At 38.5% G+C, this 24,356-nt stretch overlaps 1 protein-coding gene across 3 annotated transcripts in view; it reads right to left on the bottom strand.

Moving 5' to 3' along the window:
- Nucleotides 1–12,694: 12,694 nt before the first annotated feature.
- WDR25 (WD repeat domain 25) overlaps nucleotides 12,695–24,356 on the bottom strand; it is a 58,863-nt gene continuing 47,201 nt past the window's right edge. For 2 of the 3 annotated variants that reach the window (XM_079308193.1, XM_079308194.1), the window contains exons 5-7: nucleotides 16,579–16,749; nucleotides 14,363–14,503; nucleotides 12,695–13,987 (exon numbers count right to left, since the gene is read on the bottom strand). In XM_079308193.1, coding sequence (XP_079164319.1) covers nucleotides 13,766–13,987; nucleotides 14,363–14,503; nucleotides 16,579–16,749 — 534 coding nt within the window. In that variant the 3' untranslated portion in view covers nucleotides 12,695–13,765. Of the gene's footprint in view, nucleotides 13,988–14,313; nucleotides 14,504–16,578; nucleotides 16,750–24,356 lie in introns of all 3 variants that reach the window. The other variant, XM_079308195.1, reaches the window with a different exon arrangement.

The following is a 24,356-nucleotide window of genomic DNA, read 5'->3' as shown; positions in this document are numbered from 1 at the left end:
TGTAATACAGGTCACTTTTGTTAAACTTTTTAGAAGTCTAGAAATAGTTAAATTTTTTAAGTTTAAATCATGGCAAGCCATAACACTGGTCATTTTTAACTCAATAGTTTCTAACTTGTTCACCCAAACTAGAAAATTAATCAAACTAATTCTTTCTCCTTCCAGCACTTTTAATTAAAAAGAATTTTCACTCCATAATCTATCACAGAGCATGATTATGCAGCTACTTAGATTAATTTCCCCTTGTTTAATTTCAAAGTACTAATTGACATCCTTTGGACTTTCATATAAAATTCTTCTCCCCCATTCGTGTCTGCAAGCTTGTAATCTTTACAGACTACTGTTAAATGTCTCCTTAAATATTGTTTGAATTGTGTAGATGCAGATTTTTCTCTTGGGAGACACTCCTTTCAGGACACTAACAGCTCTTCAAGGAACACCCTCCACACCTTTCTACTGCTGAACAGCATAATTTAATATGAACAGAGAGCTGTACAAGGTGAAGTTCAAGGAAAGGAAAAGGTGACACAGATGAGAGCAGATTCTTAATATCATGCACACTGATCTGCATGCATCACATCATGGCATGTTGTCTGCTTGCTCTTATACCAACATTACCAAGTTTTTCATTGTTTTCCCCATCTTTCATCTGTGTCTTTGTAAACAAACTTCGTTGTTAAAAACAGCTCTGGGGATTCAGTCATTATTTAATAACCTGTCATTCATTCCAGAGCCTCTCATACTATTTTCTCTTTGGTGTTTTCTTTTTCCTGTGTTTCAGTAATTGAGAGGTTTTGTTTAGCCACAGCTAAAAAAGAATAATTAGAATATTCATGCAATGAAAAGTTTTGCTCCTTTTGTACCCCTCAGGGTCTTAGACACCAGCCTAATGTCCAAGGCACCCAGGCTTAGGAATGCTGCTGTTCCAAGCCCCTGAGCTCTCTCTCCCCAGGCTCCTCAGCCCCTCTGCTGCAGAGAAGGGGACTCTGCATTCTGCCAGATGGGAGCTCCTTAAGGATGGTGTCAGCCCCACATCCCAACCTGTGGGGAGTGGAAAAGCCCTTCCCACCCCTCCTTGTGAGGCAAGGCTCATCCCTGCAGACAATGACTCCATCCCAGAGTAGGGAGAGCACTTTCATCTGCAAGGGCCAAAACAAGATGCATCCATACAAGATGCAACTGTTGGAAATATCCCTGATGGGAGTTAAGTGCCTCCCCGACAACACACACATCATTATAAACACACATTAATACTCCAACTGTGATTATTCAGAAAAATTCTAATTTTTGAAGTCAGCTCTAATGAATATTTAAATACATTCACCCATTTCAATTTTTCCTTTGCATTTTATGAGTCAGAGCAGACGTGCACGAGCTGCAGAGCCACAGCACCACAGAACTATTTACTACACCCAGCCCAGCAATGACAGCTCTATGATTTAGAAGAGAAACAACAGCAAGCCCCAGAATAATTAAATTTGTAATGTCAATGTCAATCAATGTCCTTTCCCATTCCAGGTTTTCACATGTGACATTGAAAAACCAATCACAATGAATAAAAGCATCCTCAGCATATAAGAGTTATTAATTTCAGCAGGCTCCCACTCAAGAGGTTTTTTTTTATAGTAGAGCTTTTACTGTTACAGTAGAAATCCTTTTGGTCTGGAGACCAGTTGTGTGGGGTGACATGAAGAGGAAGATTTACACTCAATTCTAGCATAGAACATCTAACCTCAATAAACCAATGTGCCACCAACTTGAGGAAGTGGGAACAATAGCAGCAGCACTTCTGACTGATAAATTACAAGTATTGACTCTGGTGGGATTATTTTTGGCAAGGAAATTAATCTGGATTTATGTTCACTTGACTTAAATTTGTCAATTTACTTCAATGGACCTTCAGCACTTCACAGTCTTTATCCTTCACAAATGAGGGAAATGCTCTTATCCCCAAAGCCCTGGGAGTTACACTAAGATGACATGCCTAATCCCAGAGAGATAGTAAGGAGTTGGATATTTTAGTTTTAGCAGATTTTAAGGCTCTCAGCCTTAGGCTTGTGCTATAACTTGAGAAACAGATAAAGAACAAAAGTTCAAGTTCCCAAGCTCAGTCTTGGCACAGGAACTGAATCATTATTTTCTGATTCATCTCCACTTTCCTGTGCTTCCAGAGTCCAGAATAGCCTGAAGATGAGGAAGGAAAGACCTGACACTGGAAGAAAGAAAATTCAAAAATTAATCTGTGCATACAATCTATTAAAAGGCCAAATTATTTATTAGACAGTCATGCTTGTGTACAATAAAACTGGGGTTTTCCCCATATTTTTCCCAGAGTATACATACACTGCCAAGGAAAGTATGCAACTGAGCTGAGAACTTGCATCTTGCTGTTTTGAACCAACTTGGATTTTCCTGACAAGCTGCAAGGATAGATAAGGGAATGGAGGCAGAGCAAGGATGATTGCTCTGTCAGCACAAAATGCAGTAAAACATTCCAGTCACAACATTTACTGTATTCCCCTGGTTCTTAGGGTACATTATGAAAAAGTCCCAGGAAAAGGCTTTTAGAAACAGGCTATTTTCATTCAATCTAATTTTTACTTTTTTACCCACCTCTTTTTAAAGAGAAGAAAAAAAAAATCATGTTTTGCAAGCTGCAGTGATATGGGGTTTTTGCTGGAGCTGTCAGTCCTGCCTGTAAAGACCTGACTTGTGTCAGTAGGGAAAAACAGTCCAAAAATTAAATCATTTTAACAGAATAGCATTTGCTACTCAAGGAGAAATGGTCTAATTGAAAAGGATGTCAGTAAACAGCTCATTACTGAGATTTCAGAGTCCAGAGAGCCAAGGTGTGGGAACACAACAAATCCAGTGAAGTCATGCTTTATAAAGACCCCAAACAAGTATTTTATTTAAAATAGGTTTGGACTGCCTTCTACTTTTCTTTCATTCTCTATTGATGATGAAGATGAAATGCACTTTTTGTCAGTCTAGATGACACCAATTAAACTTGATTTCTTGCTTCAGCTCATAACTCCACTTGTCTCTGACTTCTAAGACTACTTTATTTTGAGCTTTGAATTTCTGCTTTGTTTAGAGAGAAAGTGTTGCTCCCTCTCAAGCAACCTAACTTTCAACTCATGAAAATGCACATTCAACTCCCAAGCCCTCCTAAATTGGTAATTTGTCCAGCATTTGTATTTTATCCATATAAATAGTTAGGATAATTCTTCTATCTTTTTATCCCTTAGTCTTATGAAGGGTGGATTGTCTCTTATTACTTGATTATACAGCACTTGACAGAATAGTCTCTTGATTATAATTGCATAGGCCATGCATATTGCATTACCTGCCTACCATTACCAAATTTCTTATCCTAAGTATTTTTTCCCCTTTGGATGGGAAATTAACATTTTCTATTCACAGATCAGTCCCTGGGCTGCAATACCTCACTTCACACCTATGTGCACCTCAGAGAAATGGAGGGGACTGTTTGAACTGCCAGTATTTGAAGGAAGTTCATTACCCTGGGCTCTCCCTTTGCCTTGCAAAGCTTCTTAAACTGAAATAGCAAAAGCCTCAGCATACAGTATTTAGAAATTACTACAGAACAGCTGGGCTCCACCTCATTTTTCCACAGACACTGACACTGCATGCATCATATTTCTCAACACTCTGAAGTTGATATTTATACTCACTTGCAAGCCAAAGCTATTTATCAATTCACACAAAAAAGATCTATTCAAAAGAAGGCACCACCCTGGCCACAAACTTCCCTGGCACATCTGCACCTTTTTCCATTAACAACACCCACACTAGCTGGACACTGATACTTGGGAATTGCTCTGGATGCTCTCCTGCTGAGTGGATAAAGCTTCACACAAGTGTCAAAAGAAATAGCTCTTACTGGAGAAAAGTAACCCAAACAAACAGCAGAGCAGGGAAGACTTCATAGAAGCAAGACTGTTTAGAGAGCCCATTGGACTGGTGCAGCTGCTAAGGGGGTGATAAGGAACCTTTCTCCATCTGAGAAAGGCTTTCCAGTTCCAGAGCACACTGACTGCAGGAGCTGTACAGCTGGCAAGAGCCTGGGAGAAGCCTCCTGACTGCAGCACTGCTGCCAGACAGCAGCCAGCAACATCTCCTTCTCAGCTGCTCTTTCAGAGGCTAGTGACAGTCAGATCTTGACCCCATTTGAACCAGCACAAGTCTCAGCATGATGCCTTTAGGGCTCTCAGTTGCTGTACAGATGCTGCAGCAATAGGTGTATCCACACAGCAATATTCCCTCATTACGTCAGTGATGGAGATCCAATGGGCTGTCCAGGCCCATTGAAATTTGGGGCATCCATAGCTCAAGGGACAGCTGTGAACACTTGCTGGGGTGGGAGGAGGCAAAAGGTAAGGCAAGAGCACAAGAGGGAGAGAGAGAGAGAGAGAGAGAGAGAGAGTAATGTCTCCATTTCATTTCTTGGGGTACACAATCTTAGCATTGCACAGTGACAAATAACAGACAACAGAATGAAGTCAGACCCATCAGAAAATAAGGGAGAAACAGCAACCAAGCCTGGGAATCTCCCAGACCCTGAGGATCAAGGGTACAGTTATCTTGCCATTTCCTGTTGTCCAAGAAATGGAAACTGGAAACCAGGAAAGGGTTCTGTTTTCCTGTGGGCTCAAGGCAGACCTGAGAAAATCATGGTGTCCCCTGATGTTGCAGAACCACATCTGCAGAGCAGGCACCAGGGCAACAGCTCCTCAGAAATGTACAACAGTGATGAAAAATACATGCAGCAAAACTTCACTTACCTGTCAAAATCTTTCCTATTTAATGGCAGTGTCAGAGTCAGGCTTCTCCCTCATTGTGCTGGCTGAATTAATCAAATTTTCTCTGCTCCAGCCCTATGTGTGTCAGGCAGGAGCTACCCACTGCATTCAAATATTATGGTTTCGACATTCATCAGCATTTTCTCTCCTCCCTGAACACTAGTGAAAGTTTTCATGCCACAGTTTATTTACAGTACATTCAATTCATGCCTCTAGCCATTTTAGAGACTTCCCACACACCAAGTCTTATAAAGGCTTTAGGGTTCATTTTAAACCCACTGAAGACACACAGACTGTGCTCTCTGGCTATGGCACGTCACATTTAATTACCTTACACATTTCAATCACATTAAAATTATTCAGGAATTTAGAAAAAGTAGAATACAAACTGTAGATAAACTACTTATCTTGATCCTTGTCAGCATAACCCTCCCAGCAGCTACAGCGACCTATTCTCAATTCTGTTTAACAAATTATTTTCCATTGGACTGCTGTGTCGGGATTGTTTGCCTAGAAAAACGGCAGAGATTTTTGCTGGGCCAGTCATTTATCTTTGCATGTGTGCCCACATCTTTAATAGGAGGAAGATATGTTCCACCATATAGCTTGCAAATGTATATGTCTTATGCCCAATACTTATATTAAACACATATATTATTATATAATTATGAAAATTTCATTTCAATTGAAATTATTTTATTACTAATTTAGATGAGTTTCAATCATGGAGCAAAAGCATTTGGTATGAAGCCTGAGAGGTGAATTGGCTGTATTATAAAAGCAAGGTGTACACTTCTTACCCCAGGCACAGAAGAGACATTAAATTCAGACTGCTAACACACAAATAAAAACCCAATTTAAAGACTAAAAATAATCAGTTCAGAAAATTGTACAATAATATTACAGTGGGAAACAAATGTGTCTGTTAAGCAGTGTAATTCCTTGAAAGATGAAGAACTGGTTCCCCTGGATGCTGCTCTGTCTGTGTGAGGCACTCCTGCCTCAGACAGAGCCACAGCAGAGATGCCATTGTGTCAGGCTGACATGTGATGTGCTCAGTCTCCTGGAATATGAGATCTGCTTTTTATTTCCTTCTTCATAACAGAAGTTCAGTGCAACCTATTAGCTCTATTTCTTTTATTTATTGCACTAAATTGTTCAAAACACTTCCTGAAAACAGTACTGCAATAGAAAAGTGTATAGCAGTTTGTTTTCCTTCTCCAAATAGTACCTTTTTTTCTGCTTCCCAGCACTTCTGCAGGGGACATAGTTTTGTCACAGGTTTAGATGCATCTTGGATAAAGGTGTGTAAATGAACACCTCACCCAGTGCCTGTGCCTTGGGTCCATGTAGACCACACAACTGGAGGCATGTCCTGGCTTCAGCACAAGGGAGACAGGGACCTGTTAGATTGGATCCAGAGGGCTGCCATGGACACTCTCCAAGGGCTGGAGCTCCCAGGGAAAGGCGGAGAAAGCAGGAGCTGCTCAGATTGGAGAAGGCTCCATGGAGATCTGTATGACCCTCCAGTACTTACAGGGGTCTTATAAAAGAGAGGGAGAACAACATTTTATATAGTGATGGGGACAAGAAGGAACAAGGGTTTTAAACTGTAAGAAGAGAAATTTAGGTTAGATGTTAGGAGGAAATTCTTTACTCTCACCATGGCACAGGTTGCCAGAGAAGCTGTGGATGCCCCATCCCTGGAGGTGTTCCAGTCTGGGCTGGATGGAGCCTTGAGCAATTTGGTCTAGTGGAAGTGTCCCTGCCCATGGCAGTGGGATTGCAGCTGGGGTTGGCCTTTAAGGTCCCTTCTAACCCAAACCATTCTGTGATTCTCCAAAACCTTGTAAGAACAATTTCCAAAGTAAGTTTGAGAAATCCCATGCAAATGCAGCAGAGACTTTCAACTGCAAACCCCTGTGGCCAGCCCAGTGGAGGGTCTCCCCTGTAGCCATCACAAGGGTATTCCAGCTGCCTCATGGTGCAGGACAGGGCTGAGCACTCAAACCTTCACCTTCCAGCCTTGTGTGGTTCCCAGTTCCCTGTGCACAATGGTGAGGAGCCCTGTGAGAGCTGTCCAGGCACAGCAGATTGCTCAGACAGAGCCAGCTACATCCTGCCTGCTAGATGCACCAACAGATAACGAGGTACTGAAGAGAAATCAAGCTCTATCATCTCACTGGTTGCACATGTCATAACACTAGAAAATGTTCCTAAAAAGCTGCCTGGATGACAGGCAATTTTCTGAAAAACTAGGCACCATACCTATATGAACATAAAAAATGTGTTTTATGTACACCTTCTTCACAAAGCAGCACCATGTTATGTTTGATGGGAGATGGCATTCCAGAGGGATCAGTGATGCCACTCTTGTGTTATGTGCTTAACCATGTTCCAGCCACAAATACTTCCACCACACTTCAGCACAGAGCAGTACTTGCTCAAAAGGGAGTGATTGTAGAATTTGAAATCTAACCATTCAGGGAGCAAATTAATGTCTAATTATGGATGTTAAAAATAAAAACAGAGCTATTAATTTCAGGAGCAAATGATGAGTCCTTATGTTACGAAAAAAATAACATTCCTCTAGAAAATATCTGAAGAATCCATTGATATTTTTTCTATAATTTACTCAAATTACTGCCAAAATTTTCCTCTCACAAGTTCTCTCATGAAATTATTTTGTATTTGCTCATTCAGTTGCCCCCTTTCAAGATCTCAGGTTCAGGAATAATTAATGTACAACTAAATGTGAGTTTATTAAACTAGAGGAGTTTGGTGAAAAGCTAGGCTTCCTTACTAAAACTAAAATGTTACCATCTGATCTCAGGGCAGATTATGAAGGATATAATTTCTCTGAAATTACTCCCTTGGCAGACGCCTAAATAAAAGGCAGTTTAAAACACAATGAAAAGGTCATTATCCTCATTTTTTAGGACTGCAGGTAACAGTTTTATTTTGTGAAAAAAGGACACATTTTCTGTTACTCCAGTGAATTTAGTTCAATTGCACCAAAGACAGCATTCAACTTACAAGCAAGTGGAAAAGCAGGAGGAGAATTTTTTTACCCCTAGATGGTAACAGGAGGCTTTGACAAGTGGAGGCTCTCAGGTCACCCCACAGCCCAGCCAGGCTGCCCAGAGAAGAGTAAAGATGAGATTTTGGATATGATTAAGATTTCACTTCATGGCTTTTGCCCAGATTCTGAGGTTATTTGTCTGGTCAAAACATTACCTGTTTGAGGTTGCAACAAAGAAAAATTAGTCCAACATTAGTCCATGATATGCCTACAGTTCACAGATTGCATGTTTCATATTAATGGCATAATAAACATAATAATTTTCACAAAGAAAAGGAATGAACAAACTATTTCATTTGCTCCATTATATACACATATAAATTATAACATATGGTTAAGATATGACATTCTTTACCTCATATTCATCTTAATAATTTCCTGTGGACCATGAGGTAGAAGAGCTCTGGAATTTACTTACAACTCTTAGTGGCAAGCCAACAAAGGAAGTGGTTATGCAATAAATAATGAAAAATATAAAAATAACGTAGTTCATGGTGAAGATATATCAAAATTATATTCAGAGGCAATTCTTTGCTACTTGGTTATAAACAAGTGGCACTAATCTGAAGATAAGGAAATTGCTTTCTCAGTGTAAGGCAGTTTGTACCAGAGCAGGTGCACTTAACACAAGCTGTTGCATAAGCTGCTCTTCTAAGAATGCACTTCAAACAATTTCTCAGCAGAAATCTTCCTCAGAATGATACCTGAGTTTTGCTGCCCTGCTGATGGAAAATTGAGACAAATGGATCTAGCTGAAACTGTTTGGACAAGAACTTCAGGCACTTTCAACCTTGGTGAATTTCAACCTTCTCCAAAATCTTCCCAAAAATGTTTTTAGATTAAGAGGCACTTATGCAAAATTGTGAAAATGTACTGAGAACTACCTTTGGATGAAACTTTATCATTTCTGTGCAGTACCTAGGTTCCTTCTGGTAGACTTCTAAATAAGTTTAAGTGTCAGATATCCAGGGACTGGGAAAGGGAGGTGAATAAGCTGAGTTCCATTAAACCTCCACCTAAATCCAGTGCAGGGAGTCCTGCCCCCCCCAGAGACCCATCACTCCCATCCTGTGCTGGGCTGCTCTGTCCCAGCTGGGAGTCATTCTGCACACGTGGCAGGATTCATCAAGCTCTGGGGCAGGGCCAGCTCATTTTACAGCCACTGGAGATCAAGCACCTCTAAAATAGCTTTTTTTTTTTTTTTTCTGCTCATAAACTAACTCCCTGCATTTCAATTCTTTGAAGTGTGAAAGCATCAGACTATGGCCACTCTGCACAGAGAGGTGAGTCATGAAGAGAGCAGTGAGAAATTTATCAAAGGGGAAAACACCAAAGACTCTTTGAGGCTTTTGAAGCTACATTCATATTTGCAAGTAGTAAAGCCCAACAGGAGTAAATGGGTAGTTTGTCTCACTTCCTAAAGCACAGTATCTAACCTACAAGCATTTGGGGGAGTAGGGAATACTCTGAACTATCCCAGTCTAGTCCCACCAGCTGGGACATGTTAAATATGGTCTTAGAGCACATCCCCTCATTTAAATTCTTTTGAGGGCAGTGCAATTTGCACACTCTGAGAACTAAAGCAATGTAAGTAAGTGGCAATAACTCGGAGGGGTGGTAGGTGAGGTTTCTTTGTTATTTTTTATTCCACAAAAGTGCACCCCTGACAAGGTAAACCTTGTACAAACGGATATAATAAAAAGGATCTGCAAGACAGTAAAGCAGTTATCAAAGGCAGAAAGAGAAGTAGACAGAGGAGAGGCTAAGAAAAGGGGAGACTCTCCAAAAGTAATAAGCCTCATTAAAACTGGAAAACAGGCAAGAATGGAGTGGCTCTGGGATTTCTGCCTGCCTTTCTAATGACATCTGGAATGAAAGCCTGAAAATCTCAAGTCAGAGCACAGTTAAAAAATATATAAGATGAATGTAGTGTAAGCACATAGACTGGTATACTTTCAAATGCAGAAGACAAGGTGCTGAGACAAGGACAGAAAAGAAGAAAGTTAAATGGTGAGGATGCAAGCAGTGACTAGGAGGAGCTGGGATTAAGAGACCAAGATCAAGGCTGGCTGAAGAAAGCAGAGCAAATATTTTCAGCTGAACACAGGCCAAACCCTTATGTAAGGATAAAGGATAATTTGAGATCCCACAATTTTTTGATCTGTCTGTTTTGTTCAGTTCTGCCATAATATTGTATTTTTACATTTGCCTGTCCCCTACAGAAAGAAAAATCCCATTGTAATGCCATACCTTATTTTTATGAGGAAGCCAATAGCTGAAATATAATGACTCACCAAGAATGTTTCAGCTGAGTGAACACAGTGATTCTAATAACTGTCTGCTAATTAGCAGGGTTTTGAGATAAAGACAGTTGAATAGCTTGCATTCTCTGACACCCCAAATTAATAATGCTCCAGTAGCAAATAATAAAGTGGTAAAGACTGGCATTATTACTTTTTGGTACAGTACAAAATAGATTTAAATTAATCTGGCTTGTTTATCTACACAGTCTAGACCATTTCAAAATGCTGAAAACCTCTGCCTTGGCTCTAACATAGGATGCCCTAGAGACCTCTAATATAAAAGAATTTCTCCTAAAGCAAGATGCAAAAATTTATACTTTACAATTTTATGAATAAAATTAATTAACCAACAATTCATTACATTCTAAAAGCTTCATCTGAGCATAATAATCCTTGTTTGCAGCCCAAACAGTATTTGGTAATTGCAGAGTGATGGAATAATGTGGATATTTTTTGATTACATTTCATTACATAAGATAACAAAGACAAATTTATGTTTGAATCATAATGAAAACTTAATTGACACCTCTCTTCTAAAATATTTCCAATGACTGAATTTCAGTCTGTGTCTTAATCAGTTTTATATTAGAAAGAGATTTTAACAAGATAATGCTGTGAAAATAATTTCATAGTATTATAAAACCTTTGACTGGATCTTCTAAGTAATTAAACTCCAGCCATCTTGGAAATCTGATATAAATGCTATTCTAACTTCAATACTCTTTAAGATTGTACAGTTTCAAGTTTCTTTTATTTTCACTACTACCTTTAATCAAATTTAAGCTTTTCCCTCCCTCTCCACCCCCTCAAATAATCTACAATTTACACCTGCAAGATAATTCCAGGAGGGATAAATTCTAGACACCAGAATCATGCCTCAGCACACAAGTCAGACTGAAGGAACAGCATGGGTAATTGTTCAAAATGCAGTTACTTTTCTCCATGATCCCCCAAGAGCCTCTCTCAGGACTGTCCCTCCACCCAGATGTGCTCTAGGTGAGAGCTCAGTCAGGTACAGGGAAGTGTTCACACAAGCTGAGGCCTCATCCAGGAAAGCATTTCTACAATGAGCTCACATTTATTTCAGAGGTCTTTCTCAAGGCTGTACTTAACAAAATAACAGATAACCTCCTATGGAGATAGGTACCAGGTTGGAACAGGAACAATTACTGTGCTGCCCATCCTTCATCCAAGACACACCTGGCTGCCCAGAGTTTTAAAGAGGTAACAGTACAGGCTGAATTAAAACACCAGGGGGGAAGAACACAGAGGCACCCCTTTGGAAAATGCTGGGCAGCTGGGATTCAGCCTGCCTAGCAACAGGCAAGGGCTACTGCACTTCCAGCTGACCTCCTCCTGACTTCCAGGAGCATCCCACAGCTTGAATTAGGAGTAATTCAAAACTGCAGAACAGGTTTCTATTTAAAGGTACAGCTGGCTTGTGTACTAGAGGCACAGTGAAAAAAACAGTGCAAACTTCAGGCTCCTGTTAAACAGCTCCTTGCTCAACAAGGAAGCAAGAAATAAAGGGCAATCTGGGAAAAAAGAAAAAGTTGGTTTTTTGCTGCAAGACTCACTTAAGTTTAATGTCCTGTGTGAAAACCTGTCATAGTTGTTGATAAAGTGATTAAAATCATGCATCTACAATATATTGGTCTGGACCCACAGTCTTGGTATAGGCTTATTTCTCACGACAGGCAATAAGGGACATAAACTACAAACCAGTGGAGTACATTATGCTCATTCATTAAAATCTTCTGTTTGCAAAGGGAGTTCTGAAAATTTTAATTTTTCTCTGATAAAGCTTTTTTACTGAGCACGCAGAAAAAAAAAAAAAAGTTAATAGACACCCCTTGCATTTCTGCCAATATGAAAAATCAGAATAAAAAGATGCTACAGAGGAAAAGTTGCTACTATGATGGTTTCTGGATTTCATGACAGAGACAATTTACTCAGCACAATTATCCTGTGTATGTTAAAACATCTCTACAGACTAACCAGACCAAAGACAAGCTTCCAGCACTCACTACAAGATAATACATGTTTATATGGAGTCATTATTAGGAATATATATGGTTTATGTGATGCACAGACATACGTTTTTCATACATAAACAAACACATGCACATAAAATATTTTCTAGAAGCAAGTAATACAATTGCAGTGAACACAAATTTAAAATACACTTACAAACAATCTCTATATATGTAAATACATAGTAATGGCCTAATGAACTTTATATTTGCTGAAGAATAGCCCAGCTCCTGTTTGAGTGCTGAAGAATCTCCCCTGCACTGAACAGCATGATGATAATTTTCTGTGTTCAAGCAACACCAAGAGCTATGGGGAAATGGGTATGTGTTTGCAATAAATTAGACTAACATGTTAATTGTTTTCACCCCCAAGCATCGATTCCATTATAGGCTTGTGTACTAAACTGTCAAGAAAAATAGGATTAAAGTAGTAAACACAGATAGCATTTATTTTAAAAAAATGTTTATTTTTTCCACAAAAATATTTATACATAGCTTCATTTTGCTTTTATACAGTCATAAAAGTAAGTTTAAAACTCAAGTTTAAACATCAAGATTCCAAGAACACAGATGTATTGACTTCAAAATTAGGTTCAAGCTATCTGTCACACCTTTCCCTGAACTCTCAGAAAGCATTTTACAGTAAGTTGAGCTGATAATAGACTGTGCATTATCAGAAGAAGCAGTCCCACCTGCCCTGTGACCTTCCCCCTTCTTGTGCATAGAAGCTGTTTTGCCTTGAACTACAATATTGCCCCTCTAACCCTCCAGTGATCAGGTGAGGGAGCTAAACTAGTACAAAAAACTGGGAAAAAACATCTCAGGAAGATGGAACAGATATTAACTGATCAGAACATCATTCTGGTATGTCCTCAACTTTTGGTGAGGACAAGAGGAAACAGTCTCATATTGTGACAGAGGAGATTCAGATTGGATAACAGAAAAAACTTCTTCACCCAAAAGGCTTTCAGGCATTGGAACAGGCTGCCCATGGAAGTGGTGGAGACACAATCCTTGGAGGTATTTAAAAGATTTGTAGATTTGTGGCACTACAGGACATGGTTTAGTGGTGGACTTGGCTGTGCTGGGTTAAAGCTTGGATGTAATGGTTTTAAAGTTCTTTTCCAACCTAAATGATTCTATGATTCTGTGATAAACCCTGCTCTAAGAAAGTTGCATTGAAAAGATGCATAAGAAGAGTAAAAATTTTCTTACATTTAAGTGCTTGCTCAAAGTAGAATGGGACTGGATGAGCACCAGAAGATTGACTCAAAAGGGTTAATAATTTGTCCCCAGGGTTGAGAGAGAGAGTAGTACCACTTCTTTGCTCAACAGCTAACCACAAAACCATCTTAAATGCATTATGAAAGCATAAATGTAGAGGTCATGGAAGAAAATACAACAGTCTCTCTCCTGCCTCCAACACATCCCAAGAGAATTTCACATTCCATACTCTGGCTTACTTCCTAAGCCTTTGACAGACTAACAGGAGAGAGACATCCTAAAAAGTAACTCTGCTTTTTATTGCCAGATCTTGATTTCTCCAGCCCAATCACATGTTGCTAGGAGTGATGGCAGGACTGGGTGAAATATTGCACTCACACAAGCTTCTTTATGTGCAGACAAAGTGCGAATAATCCTTGAAGTATGATAGTTGTAGAAAAACACTTTGCCATCTGAACTTCCTGTCACCAAAAGTGTTCCATCTGGAGAAAATTCACAGCCCACTGCAAATCCTTCCACCTGTGAAAAACAATAACAGAGTAACTTTTGATACTGATTAGAAAAGTTCATTGTGGTATACTGAAAAGTAATATAGTACAAAACCCACATATCTTTAAATAAAGATACACTAAAGATTTCTTCATGTCTTTATTAAGACAGAGCTATATCAAAAACATTTAATCAAGCCATTAAGCATTCATAAAGTCTTCTAGTAACTATTTTCTTCAGAGTGCATATGATTCAAAATAGACTGGCACATGGGAAAACAAATGAAGCCAATCTATCACTGATTTATAATAAAACACTATTAGCAGACATATTAAAAAGCAGAGGTGCTTTGCTACCTATCTTCCTTTTGAACTTGGATACTGAGCTCCTGGTGGGGAAGGATACCTTGTGTCCTTCATATCTCTTCTTTTTGTTGATTCTGTAGGGTCGCTGGGCAGCAAACAAAGCCATGTAGTTCCCATTGGTCTGAGCTACAAACACAGACTCCTTTGGGTGCAGGGTCAGACTTGGGCAAGTGTAACGCTCCTGAAAATGATTTTAAAAAAAGGATTGTTGTATCAAACAGAAGATTAGGTCAAATGATTCAAGTTATCTCTCGACATATTTGAAAGGCCATGAAGGACAAGGTAAGGACAAGTCATCTCCAAATGTATATTATATAAAGATACTTAACTCACTACAAACCATTGGAAGTCTTACATCAGGACAAATGCTAAATCAAACCTCTACCCTGTTTTCCTAGATATTGACCAAAATTCCCTGTCTCTCTGAGCCATAATTATATTACAGAACAGTAATTCCAACCAGATGGTTCTCCATCATTCTCTTCCTGCCCAAGGAAACCCAGAGTTTGAATATGACAGTGAATCATCTTCTCCCATATCCCTTTCTCCACAGCCATATTGTGCTTTCCATGTTACTTTGCACAGCTCTCAAATCCTCCATCCTTCTAGTTCTGGCCAGACTGACATGAACAGAAAATATCTGATTGAAACAGACACCTTTCCCCATACTCTTACAAAAAAGAAGGAGGAAAAAAGAAGAATCATTATTAGCCTCCTTATGACAATTATGTGGGCTGCTGCTGGCTGCAAACTCAGAAATATCTGCAGTAATTAGTAAGACTTGGCTTTACTGTACAGCTCCTATTTAAGACTGAATTGACATTACTATCAAAACTCTGCATGGTGACTCCCTCAGAAATCAACTGCTCTCCCAAGGCTTCCACCAGGTCCAGTTCTTCTGGTTTCAGCCTAACCTAAGACAGAGTGCTGAGTTTTGACACCATGAGAGCTTTGGCTGCAGGATCCATCTGCATGTGAAGAGCCCCAGGATGAGTGACCACTGGTCACCACGGGGTGTGTGGTGGAGCAGGAGGAACATCAGATTGGTTTTGTTGTGTGATTTGGAAGTGAAGGGCTGGGAGGAAGTTCTGGGCACTGTAAAACATTGGGCACAGTGCAACTGTGTGTTTCTGCAGAGAAACTGGGTCTGCAAGTGTGGCACCAGAGAGCACAACAAGCAGGAGCATGGTGCTGCCATGCTGGGTATGTTGTAGTAATGGGCTATTTTAGAACTGTTTGCTAATGCAGACAAGCAATAGATCAAGTCCTACTGGGATCTAATCTCTTTGGAGAGCTGAAGGGCCCACTCCCACCTCAAAGGTTTCAAAGGTGAAATTCAGAAAAGTGAAGGAGAGTTTGCAAAGTCATCACTACATTTTGTTCATTCACAGTGCAGAAAAGTAGGAAGACAGGGAAATTCTGGTCTGTAATTTATATATTCACAGTTATTTATTTTTTCCTTTCCTATTGTCTATCCAAGGTATTGATAGACCCAATATTGTACAAAGACACAATTCTGGAAATTAAACACGAAACAATCCCATTAAATCATCAACTATGTGTTATTGTCAGCAGAGTACTTTTCATTTCAGCCAAAAAGGATCTATATGCAATCCAATCATATTATATTACATAGGATATTAGACTTGGGTTTTCAAAAGAGACCCAGAGAGTTGAAATTTTCTATTACCTGCCTTGGTAATCTCCTTTGAAGCTGTCAGCCTTTCTAGACAATTTAGTCCATTAAATGTCTTGCTTAGTTAGATAACTGAGAAATACTGCACCTGCACTGATAAATGCAAATGTTACCTCTGTGATTATTCTATATTAGGTATCTATATGCACATATCAGGTTGCTATTATTATGTGAATATTAAACTCAATTTGTTAATAGCCCTCATTGCAGCTGACGAAAAATATATGAAAAAGTGTGGGAAAAGAAACATTGCACTATAGCAGCTATATGCTATGCACCACTGCCAAACCACAATGTCACTTCAGAGTCCTTGCCTAAATATAGCTTAGATGTCAATGAATTAGCACTGAAATGTAAATATTTTAAACACAAGGAGGCCTCTCAGTCTTCAAGGTTATTTTTTAATAACAATTAAGTGTTAAGTATAAAAACAAAGTCATCAACTTACATGAAAGGCATACATCACAAGATCTTATTGAAAATCAAATGCTTTTTATTACCACACTGACAGGTATGAAATATTAAATTATGACCCAAACAGCAGTAGTTGTAAATCTTACATGGAAAATCTGATTGGAGATTTTGGCAGCGCTCTGGAAGTCCCACGCAACAATGGTGCGATCAGCAGAGTCTCGGCTCACTGCATCCGTGCTGGTGAGAAACTCTGCTCCTTCAGGGAGGAACAGAATATCCAAAGTCTGTTGTACTGCAGCTTTGTACACTCTCAACACCTAGTGGACAGAAGAGTTTGGTATTTTTTGACAGATTAGAACCTGATAACTTATGTTGTCCAATTTTGTATTAATAATTGTCTCCATTACATTACATACTATTTTTGAACATCAAAAGGTAACTCAATTTAAAATGTAGACATACTAGTGTTATAAATAGCTTGGTCAATGAGTATAAAGAATCAATACACAGGAAAATTTAATTATATTTTAAAAGCATCGTTTGTACAATTTATATATTATATTTATATATACATAAGAGTCTGTTGGAAATTACCAAGGAATTTGAGTAATATCCAGAAAGAGCTTTAGATAACAGATTGTGAAGCTGGGTCTACACAAACTCCCTTCAACATTATGAACTCTTCTAGATTCCCTAGAAGAAGCAAAAGAATCCTTGGCAGAAAGCTGTCCCACTCAGTGAGCTGAGCTTTAAAATGAAGGACTCAGGGAATTTGGGGTGTCCAAAGTGGCAACACTAAACACATCATTGCAACCAGCTGGGGACAAGCCAGGCCAACCAGAGCAGCAACAAGTGTCCCTCAGCTGCCTCCCAGGATGAAGACCAGCAGACCAAGCACCTCAGGTGTCTGCAGACTGGCTGCTGGGGGACATCAACAAGGGCATCGCCAGCAGAGATTGTCATTGTCCCACCCTTGTCAGCTCTTTTCAAACCACATCTGGAGCACTGTTCAGCTTTGCTCATGCTATACAAAAGACATGGGGACAGGCTGAAAAGGCACCAGGGAGGGACAGCAGAGATGCTCAAAAGACTGGGAAGCTGCAATGTAAGGAAAGACAGAGAGAACTGGGCTTGCTCAGCCTTGAGAAAAAAAGGGTTTAGGGGAGACAAAGTTCCAGTATTTAAAGGGTGGTTACAAGGATGACAGAAATTTCCTTCTTACAAAGAGTTGTGTGGAAAAGAGGAGGGGTAATGGATGCAAGTTACACCTGGGGAGATTCTGATTGTACACAAAAAGTGGGTTAGATCCATGCAGAAATGGATATCAGCCACAGGATTCTGAATATTTTAACAGCCTGTAAGCTGGATCTTTAAGAGACATTTTTAATTATTCTAAGGAACACATGAACAAATTGAATTTCCTTTCTTTCCATCTTTCTTCTAGAAATTCTGTATCTTTGTTGTCTAATTTGAATTTTGCAAATCCATACTTTTGCTTTCTTTTTTCTCTGATTTGCCTCCAGTGAAGAGAAACTTCAAGGCAAGTGGCCAGATCAAAGCAAACCATCTCTCTGAATATGGTGATCCTTGAAACTAGGACATGGGAAGACTCCTAGTTATTAATATCTGAATTTCTCTCTCTCTCTCTCCAAGACAGCTAAAAACATAGCTGCCTGCACTTCCAATGGGTATTCAGAGGTTAGTCCTTCTTCTAATGTCACTAGAAAACCAATAGAGTGGAGAAAGTCCTTGAAGCATTATCCTGAAATGACTCCCAACTTTGTGAGGCATTTCAGTGCCTACCTGATACCCCTTATAAACCTAGTGACAACTGACTTCAGGGCCCAGACCATTTGGAGATACATTTTTTTTTTTAAATAACTACCAAGCAAACAATTTTCAGGTGTCACAGTGAAATATCCTAAATTACACCCCTGTTATACACTTTCACCAATAAAAGAAAAATCATTGCAAGTGACAAACACAGCATGAGAACTTCTTGATTTATTGGCTCAAACTCAAAAATCTATGACAGTTGGGAAAATGTTCAGAAAGCTGATCTGGCTTTAGAGTGTCAATGTACTTGTGGGTCTCCTGAGGTCCCTTCCAGCTCTGCTTCCTGTGATCTCAGCATGTAGAAGAATGTAGAAGGATGGCAGCAGCAGCTGCTCCAGCTGCTTTTCACAGGTTTTGTGAAATAAACAGTTTAGACACATCATGTTTGCATTCAGTGAAGAACCTTAGCCATGCAAGTACTCTCCACACCTATAATAACAGCAACAAGATGTAAACCTGCACACTCAAAAACTTGCACATTTCTCAGCAATCTGCCTGCTTTTTTAAGATGGTGAACATACAAATGTGTTACTTGCTCTCATCAGATTTTACAGCTTCAGAATCTGCATAATATACAAAGCAATTAAACTTTGTAAAGCCAAAAGGGATATTTCCATATTTATAGCCTCCACTCTCTCTATGGAGAAATCATCGTGCATATTTCTTCACAGAGTTATAAAAGGAAGTCTATAGTTCATTAGTAAAGCAGAAAAATGAAGCTACTTTTGTAGGAGCAAAATCCCCCACAAAATATAATAGCTGCCTGGAATGAGAAATGGAAAACCATACAGAAACCTGACAGCTGTAGGAATTGCAGGAGAAGAATTAAGTTAAATTGAGGGGAGTGGACACAAAAGTCTCTCTGGACACAATAGAATGAAGAGGCAACTACTCAGCAGCAAGAACCTTCTCAGAAGAGACAAGTCCCAACCAGAGTCAGCAGGAGCAAGAGCATGGAGCAGCACAAGTGCAGAAACAGGGACAAAGAGCCAAAAACAAAAGCCAGTTAGTGCTGGGAAATGAAGAACAACAGAATAGGGCAATAAATCACAGCAAACTTCTAAATGGATAGTGGTAGTGAATTTTAATATTTCCTTATTTTAAGGATGAAAATTACAGACATACTGTTCAAATCTTCATCATCTAAAAAAAGCCCAAAACTTGTGAAATAAGGATACTTATCCATCTATACACTGTGTCCAGCATTATGAAGGGTTTAGATTTTGGACTAGCTTTTAACAGTCTTTGGAGAAAGAGACATCTCTTGGTAAAGAAAAAGAAGATATTGTGAAGTTGGTAATGTGCAAATAGTTTTCATATTTGCTGAAAACCTGTTGGGTTCTTACAAAAACTGCCACTCTCAATTTAAATATTGTCACCAGTAATCATTAAATAATATTTGTTTGTCCATTATTTAATAGATATTAAAACAAATCACCTGTGTACCTTAGCTTTGCAACAGGGAACTGTCTATCAAAATTAGGACCTTTTTTTTTCTATATATTTATTGGATACCTCAGAAAAACTATGCTGTTTTATCTTCAAACCATACAGTAGGAGCTGACTTAGAGAACAGTAAATTAACACTTTGAATAGCAGCTGGGAACTTGATACACATAGTATTGCAATTACCCCATAAAGACAGCTTTCAAAAATAACTAATTGTAATATCATTGCTCAGGAAAGTACTCATAATTAAATCTGCTTTGCTCTACCTTAGGCAATTAATTCATGACATGCCTGATGAACTTGTCTGGGGAAAGCACCAATTTGCCCACCCTGCTGGCTTTAGTTTGTTAATAACAGCTTCTGCTCTTGTCCCACTTGCAGATTTATCACCCATCAGCACTGGAAAACCACAGATCACTTCTTCAATTCAAGAATTTTATGGACATAAAAGAATTCATTTCAAAGGAATTTCAAAGGCCTGATCGTTTCTGGTGTCAACACAATCCAGCATAATAACAAAGCTTCTTCAATAAGGCAGGAGTTCATGGCTGCAGGAATTCAAAAAGAAAGGTAATTTAAGCAAATTAAATCAGTTTCAAACAGATTCTTATGGTTCTGGTGATTTGAAAAGCAAGCTGTGATGCTGAATTCAAGGCATATATTTCAGATGAGTGTTCTATAATACTTTTTTGCATTAAGCACATGCCATGCACATACTGGTATTCTGTTTGTCAAGAAATCTCAAAGTTCCACATGAGCAATTCAGAAGCTGCCATTTGCCCCAGCTCTGTGCTGGTCCCTTGTATGCTGTCTGCAATGCACTTGACAAAAAGCACCCCAGATTTTATGCTGGTGATGAGAAAGAGAGATGCTTTTATAGTCATTGTCCTGGGCATCAGAAGAGGAGGTCTCAAAACAAATCTAATAGGATTACAGGCAATAGAGCTGGTCATCAAAAAAAAACCCAAAAACCTTAATCAGTCAGATCTGTGGCTTCCAACTTATAAAATTTGGCATATTTTTTCTTTCATTTCTTGTTCTACCTTTTTAGATTGTGTGATTTGGCATGGACCTGCCTCTTCCTACTGACATACTGGGTAATTAGTTGAATGGGTGACTGATTAAATTTTCTCTGTGAAACAGTACTACACCATAAATAGTAACAAAAAGTACATTTTAACTTAAAGAGAAGCTTATTTTTTCACAAAATAAAAGAGGTTTTTTAATCTATTGCAGTGCAAACCATTTGTGTCAATCTATTGTATTTCTCTTCATTAAGTTAAAAAACCTTATTTTTCTTTACTATTTAATTTTTTCCCCACTTGTAACTGCTCTGTTTTCAGAGATAAAGCTCAAGATTATCAAGGGATCTTGAGAATAATTAAAAGGAAAGAAAAACTGTTTAATATAAAGAAGGGGTTAACCTTAATCTTCTATTGGGCTCTAAGACTTCAGATATGAACAATGTACACTGGCTTTTTTTTGAAGTCAGTTTTGATCACTTGAAAAGGCACAAGAATCTTGTGATGGAAATTGTCAACCCTTTATTAGGAAAAAAATTATTTTCCTATCAGATTTTTTTAAATTTAAAATTATCAGATTTTTTTAAATTTAAAATTATCTCCCCATCTCAAATAGAATAAGAAGTGAAATCCACATATAGGAAAGATACAGGAAGATACAGAATGGCTTTTCTGTGAACTCACACAAAGTTTTTAGTACAAAAACAAGGAATTCTTACTACAGAAATGAGATGACTGAGGGGAATCTGAAAGAATTGAAATAAAGTATGAGCAGCATGGAGAAGGCAAGTGGTTTCCTCATTATAAGACTTCAGACTTAAATGAGCAGAAGGCAGCTTCAAAACACACAGAATGAGATGCTTCTTCAAACACTATATATTTAAACTGAATTCCTTGCTAAAGGAAGTTGCAGATGTAAAAAGATCAAGAAGAACCAAATCCACAGTGTGAAAACCCAAGATCCAAGGAAGGCAAAGAGGCAGGGACTCCCAAATTCTAAGTTAAGAGAGGCCTAGGTAACCACTGCTGGGAATTGTGATAAAGACATTTGCTGTGCTTTTTCTATCCTTCCAAAGTGTGTTGGCCACTGCAGGGGGTGTAAAATATGTCTAGAAATGAGCTGAAACTGGAACAGCCACTCCCTGACAGCTTCTCACTGAGCACTCCCACTCCAAAAGAAGGAATGCTTTGCTCCTGGCTGGTTTCAGTCCCTCTGGAAGTACAGATTGTCCACAGACAGGTGCAGGATTTTCACCTGCAATGCCACCATGAGGCTCCCAAACCACACAGCACACTGCTCCCCTCTGTGCCACAGACACAGCACGTGCCTTCACACTCACAAAGGACCCCAAATTAACATTTAAAATCAAATGCCATTATGCAAGTGCAAATATATCCCCACCATATTTCTTTGAACTTTTTTCCATGGGTTCAGGAAGGATTTCTCTGAGAAGAATAACTTGAGTTTTCTAAAGCACTGCATAAATCATCTTATTTTAATTACCTTGTTCTTCCTAATACCACCAGTACATGACAATGTATTGGCTGTTTCTATAGAAACCAGAAGTGCAAGCAGCTCCACCAGTTTCTACAGCCTTTTTTTCATATTTATATGCTATCCAGAGACAAATTCATCAGGGTCTCCTAAATACATGCTACTTAAAATGACTGCATCTCATCTGAAAGAAATTGCAATAGAATGTTTCCAAGGAAACAAATGCAGTGCATTTGCACCTATTAATTTTTTAACTGTGTTTTAACAGCTTGGGCTTATTTCTTTATAAAGTCAAGCATGGAGAAATAGCTCACCAACATAAAAAGCATCTCTTTTTAAAGCATAAAGTTGTAGATGACTGTTGTAATTTTGTAGCTAAATAATATTCAGAGTAATAAACAAAGATGGGGGGAGGCAAAAAACCCTGTTGTTACTCTGCCTTGAACTCTGTTGTTAATAAAAATTTTATAGTTCAAGACTTATTGAAAAGCTTGAAATAGGAGCTTCCACCATTTTTTCTAGTTAATTTCTTTTATATCTTATAAGATCTCAATTTTTAAAATGGGAAATTGTGTGTAAATCTTCAAATCTGTTTTCCTTAAATTTATCTTGACTTTATACCAATCTTTTTCAAACTTTCCATGACAAAATTTTGTTATTAACCCCAAATGGTTGAACCTTTCTATTTCTTTGCACTCTTTCAATTTCTAGTAACTTGTTGCTATTTTTCCTGCATAATATTATATCGCTTTTTTATGGATTGTGCTAGCACAAGACTTTCTGTTAAAAACATTTTCCAAAAATAAAATAAAAATTTTTGTCTCCATTTAGTGTCATACCTGAAGCACTAATTAAATTCTTTCCAGCCAGTTCCCTTTCTTGAAACAGTTCCTTTCTTTTAGCTAGTTTTCTCGTTATACAGCACCTCAGTTAATTCCTTCCTTCCCCAGCTTCTCTTATTGCTCTATCAAAGTCCAATGCCATAAAATGACATCAAGTAAACTTCACAACATCAACCTTTCCTTAAATAATAAAATTTTTAAAATGTCTTTTATTTCTGTATCTGTAACTAATCTTTTCTTCAAAGTCTGTTCTGTGGCTGTCCAGTCATATTTTAATGGGTCTCTTCTACCTGGTGCCCTTCTTCTCTTTCCCTCCTTGTTTAACATAATCAGTGGATTTACATTTATGGAGGTCTAAGAGTTTCAAAAAATTATTCAGGCCAAGCTCTGTCACCTTTCACTTATTCCCTCTCCAGGTTACTGAGTGGTGTTTCATCAGGACTTGCTGTTCTGACAGTGATCACAAATAGCTCTTGCCAAAGCTCCAAGAAACATCACTAGCTTGTGACACTGGACACAGGAACAGCAACAGACAAGAGATCAAAAAAGAGACTGTGTCCAACAGCTGAGTAAATTACTCCTCTGTTTTTAATAGAGTCCAAAAAAACGTTGTTAGTGACTTCCACTTTTAAAGTCCATTGCATTTCTGTATGGACACAATAAATAACAAGTTCCTGAATGCTTACAAAACATAAAGTTTCATCAAAGCAGAATATAAATAAAAGATAAAATATGCAAATCTCAAAAATAATTAAATGGATACATTTAGAAATTTTGAGTACATTCAGATGTAAGCTTTGACTGCTGTACACCCTTTCACCAGAGCTAACAGCATCCCTGCTCTACACTACCCAAACCTTGCTGACACAATAAATTGTGTACATACATTATTTCAATGCAGTTTGACCATTCACAATATAATGAACTTCAGCTTCTTTAAAAGTACTATCAGTTTTAGACAGCTACAGTTGTAGTCTTTCTCTGATAGTACATCTGTGTAAGCTTAGAAACCCAAACTAAAAAGCAAAAGAAACATCTGTAGTTATATTTACTTTAATGAAAAATATCAGGTCCTTAGTGCTGAGTTAAAGGATACAAGTCCCAACCTTTTGTTCTCTTTGGTATTTCAATGAATCATAAAATTTCAGGTAGAATAAGTGGTTTTGGAATATATATTGTATCATGTCTGAAAAGCTAATGTAGATCAGCCAAAGTCAAGGGTGACTGTGCTGGTTTGTGCTGAACATCATAAGAAATTCCTCCATGGCTCAGAGAAAGGA

The sequence above is a fragment of the Erithacus rubecula genome (genome assembly GCF_903797595.1).
Source record: "Erithacus rubecula genome assembly, chromosome: 6".
Lineage (NCBI taxonomy): Eukaryota > Metazoa > Chordata > Aves > Passeriformes > Muscicapidae > Erithacus > Erithacus rubecula.
The sequence above is the reverse complement of the archived record's forward strand: the minus strand, read 5'-3'. Positions and strand labels throughout refer to the sequence as shown.